The sequence below is a fragment of the Crocodylus porosus genome, unplaced genomic scaffold, assembly GCF_001723895.1.
Source record: "Crocodylus porosus isolate Cpor-Errol unplaced genomic scaffold, CroPor_comp1, whole genome shotgun sequence".
In the NCBI taxonomy this organism is placed as follows: domain Eukaryota; kingdom Metazoa; phylum Chordata; order Crocodylia; family Crocodylidae; genus Crocodylus; species Crocodylus porosus.
Genome location: NW_017728948.1, coordinates 44,652,375 through 44,656,516, shown reverse-complemented (window position 1 = coordinate 44,656,516; position 4,142 = coordinate 44,652,375). Strand labels below are relative to the sequence as shown.

At 43.5% G+C, this 4,142-nt stretch overlaps 1 protein-coding gene across 1 annotated transcript; it reads left to right on the top strand.

Annotated features, from left to right (window-relative positions):
• Window positions 1-906: 906 nt before the first annotated feature.
• Window positions 907-3,284, top strand: LOC109322363 (toll-like receptor 1). The gene has a single exon (XM_019553450.1). It carries the CDS (start codon window positions 1,138-1,140, stop codon window positions 3,094-3,096), a length of 1,959 nt encoding a protein of 652 aa, XP_019408995.1. The 5' UTR covers window positions 907-1,137; the 3' UTR covers window positions 3,097-3,284.
• Window positions 3,285-4,142: the final 858 nt, after the last annotated feature.

Here is a 4,142-nt window from a genome sequence, read left to right as displayed (position 1 = left end):
GGAGGGCAGCAGGGCAGGGAACCCCAAGCCTGCATCCCGATCCCCCCAGCCCTAAGCAACCCCTTGCAGGATGGAACTTTGCCAGCCTGCAAGGAAGAATCTCCCATTGCTGTCTCCATGACTACGGAGCTGGATCTGGGAGAGAAGAATGTCCCAGTGCCATCTCTGCAACAGCAGAGCTGGCAGAGGAGAGAAAAATCTCCCAGCACTGGCCCTGCAACAATGGAGCTGGCGCTGGAGAGAAGGATCTCTGAGCCCACCCCGCAATCATACAGCCTGAGCTGGGAGATAAGGATCTGCCAGGCCCAGCCCTGTTGAGTGGGGGCTGGGAGCTGCCAGGGCAGGGAGACATTGTCCCTGCTGGGACTCTAGTGGTGGAGTGTGCCTCAGCAGCAGGGAACAATCTCCCACCCTCTGCTGCCCAGCTGATGTGCTCCCGGTCAGGCATCTACACAAGTGCTACTGTGTAGTAAATAATCAAGAGTTAATTGTCTACGTGCATTTGCAGATGGCATAGTTACTGGTGATTAGAGCCAATTACTGCTCAGTAAGTGTCTGCATGTGTAGATAGTGAAACTTACTGTGCGGTAATTAGCTCTAATCTTCAGTAAAGTGTCTTGTGTAGATGCACCCAGTGAGGCTAAATGGCACTTTTCAGAAGCAAATCCAAAGACTTGGATAACTCTGGAAAACCTTCATTTGGCAAATCCCTTCAGTTCAAAGTTCAAGGGTGGAAAAATGTGCATTGTCCCTGCTTCTGTGGTAACAGTTCTATTTATAAATAATAGCTTTTACTCTCCTGAGCTGTCAATCAGATGCATTTTAGGATAAATGAATTAATTATAAGTAAAGTTAGTAGATTTTAAAAAGTTGTAATTTTGATATTTTACCTGTAACAGAGAATAAAGAAATATAAGTTAATGTTCTGTGCCTCTCCTGAATACAATTAATTTCTATTAAGATCAGGGGAAGAGGAGGTCGTTCAGCATTTGACAAAACAGGACCCTAGTACTTAAGTTGCTGTCCATGTAATCATTACTGTGATGATGACTTAATGTGAATTATTTTTACAGGATTAGAAATCAAGATGCAGGGATAATAAAGAGCAGCGAGCATCTCTAAAGAACGTAAGAAAACATGCCAGAAAATGGAAGACCTGTTGCAAACTTTTTTTTCTGTGGTTGTGTCCTTGCATTAACTCTCTGGAACAATATCAAGTTGTCAGAGGAAAATGAATTTACCAAAAATTATTCAAATAACGTAATAGATGACTCTGAAGCCAAGAGCCTGCCACAGTCAGATGCAGAGAGTCTTCAGTTTAGGGCCCCAAACCCTCAAAATACCCAATCTAACTGGGTGGTTATAGAAAATACTACAGAATGTTTAGGATTGTCAAATATTTCAAATAAAGGAATCGAAGATTTAAAACAATTATTGTCAGAATTCAATAAAAAATCAAGATTAAAAAATCTAACACTGGAAAACATTGTGGTAACCTGGAAAGACTTTATCATAATTCTGGAGCTTGTATGGCAAACATCTGTTGAATATTTTAATATCCACAATATGACACAGTTAGACAATATTGAAAAACAACATTTTAATTATGTTGATACCTCTCTAAAAGCATTGACAATAGATAACATTTCCATCACGGATTTATATTTTACCCAGTCTGACCTATACTTGGTATTTTCAGAGATGAACATTCTAGCATTGACAATATCTGATTCAAAAATGTTGCATATGCTTTGCCCTTCAACAATTAGTCCATTTTGGTACTTAAGCTTTGCAAACAATGATATTACTGACCTACTTTTCGAAGACTGCAAAACCTTAGTTCACCTGGAAACACTCATTTTAAGGAAGAATCAGTTTAGAGAACTTTCTAAGGTGAGCTCAATGACTAGAGAAATGATATCTTTGAAATATTTGGATATGAGTCAGAATCCACTGAAGTGTGATGAGGAACAGAAGAAGCACTGCAGCTGGACTGAAACTCTAGTCAAACTGAACTTGTCTTCAAACAAACTGACAGATGCAGTCTTCAGATGTTTACCACTCCATGTCCAGATACTTGACCTGCAAAATAACCAAATCAGTACCATCCCCAAGGAGATTACTAAGCTGGAAGCTTTGAGCGAGTTGAATATTGCCTTTAATAGACTCACTGACCTGCCTGGGTGCAGGCATTTCAGTGCTTTGGAATTCTTGAATATAGAAATGAATCAAATTCTTACACCCTCTTCTGATTTCTTCCAAAGCTGTCAAAATATCAGAGAGCTAAAAGCAGGACTAAATCCATTCAAATGTTCTTGTGAACTACAAGACTTTATTAATCATGCAAAACAAGGCCCTGCAAGGCTGGGGGGCTGGCCAGAATTGTATGTATGCGAATATCCGGAAGGCTGGAAAGGAACCCAACTAAAGGATTTCCATTTGTCCGAAATAGCTTGCAATACAATTCTCTTGCTTGTCACTGTTCTAATCATTACAGTGGTCCTTGTGGCTTTGGTGTCTTTTCTGTGCATCTATTTTGATGCCCCGTGGTATTTGAAGATGATGTGGCAGTGGACACAAACAAAGCGACGGGTTTGGAACAGTTACCCTGAGGAGCTACCAAGCCATTTACAGTTTCATGCTTTCATTTCATACAGTGAACATGATTCTTTATGGGTGAAGAATGATCTGATACCAAATCTGGAGAGGGAAGAGGGGTCCATACAGCTGTGTGTGCATGAGAGGAACTTCATTCCAGGCAAAAGCATTGTGGAGAACATCATTAACTGCATTGAGAAAAGCTACAAATCCATCTTTGTTCTGAGTCCCAATTTTGTGCAGAGTGAATGGTGCCATTATGAGCTTTACTTTGCCCACCACAAATTGTTTAGCGAGAGCTCAAACAGCTTGATCCTCATTTTACTGGACCCAATTCCTCAGTATATCATTCCTGCTCGGTATCACAAGTTGAAAGCACTTATGGCCAAGAGAACGTACTTGGAGTGGCCCAAGGAGAAAAGCAAACAAAGACTCTTCTGGGCTAACCTTAGGGCAGCAATTAACCTTAATCTGCCTGTGTCTGCTGAAAGAAGTTAGTCAGAAATAGACTAAGAATTAATTTACTAACACTTTTTTTTCAAATGAATAATAAATATCAGGATATGCAGAGTATATATTAGTATGTTCCACTTATTACACTCACATGTTTCCACCAATTATAATTTAAGTATCAGTTGAAATAATTTGTTTATGATCTTGTAAATCTCAATATGCACTGAATACTAGGGCTGTGCAAATCTTCAGTTGCTGATTTGACTCGGAGGGGATTTGGCCCGATTGAGCGCCCAAATCTCTGAATCCTAATCGAATTCGGAGACCAGTAAAAAGGTCTGAATCAATTCGTAAGAGATTTGGAGAGATTTGGAGATTCGGGCAGTCTCTGATCGCTGCCGCAGGGAACTGGACCCAGACTCTGTGCTGGTAAGTAGGGAGCCAGCAGGGAGAGGGCTGTAGGAAGAGAGCGGGGACCATGGGGGGAGCCGCACCAGGCCCCATCCCCTGCCTGCTTCCCTGAGCACTCCTCTGACCTCCGCCTGCTCTCACAGCCCTGTCAATGGCTGCCCTGCCCGGCCCTAACATCCCTGCTCTTAAGAAAAAAAAGCCCCGCGCTGACTGGCTGCTGCACTGGCCCTTGGGACTTCTGGGGGCAGAGTCCCCCCATGCAGCATGGGGCAGTGGGGGGCAGTGGGGATTGCCCCCAGCTCCACCCCATGTGGCAGGAGCTGGTAAGTGCTGGATTCTTTTTGTTTTTAAAGAGCCGGGAGGCTGGGGCTGGGAGAGCATGTGAGGAATAGGAGCTCATGGCAGAGCCCCCCATGCTGCGTGGGACAGTGGGGGGGCTGGTGAGTGCAGGGCTTTTTTTTTAAAGCCAGGCAGGGCAGGCAGGGCAGCCATTGACGGGGCTGTGAGAGTGGGTAGGGGGATGCGGCCTGTTTGATTTGGAGACTTGGCTGATTCGGCAGTGGCTGAATCTCTGAATCTGATTTGGCCGAATCGATTCGGGACAGTAATTCAAATCATCGAATGGAATCACTGCCTCCTGAATCGGCTGAATCTGAAGCAAATACTAGCTACTTTGCACA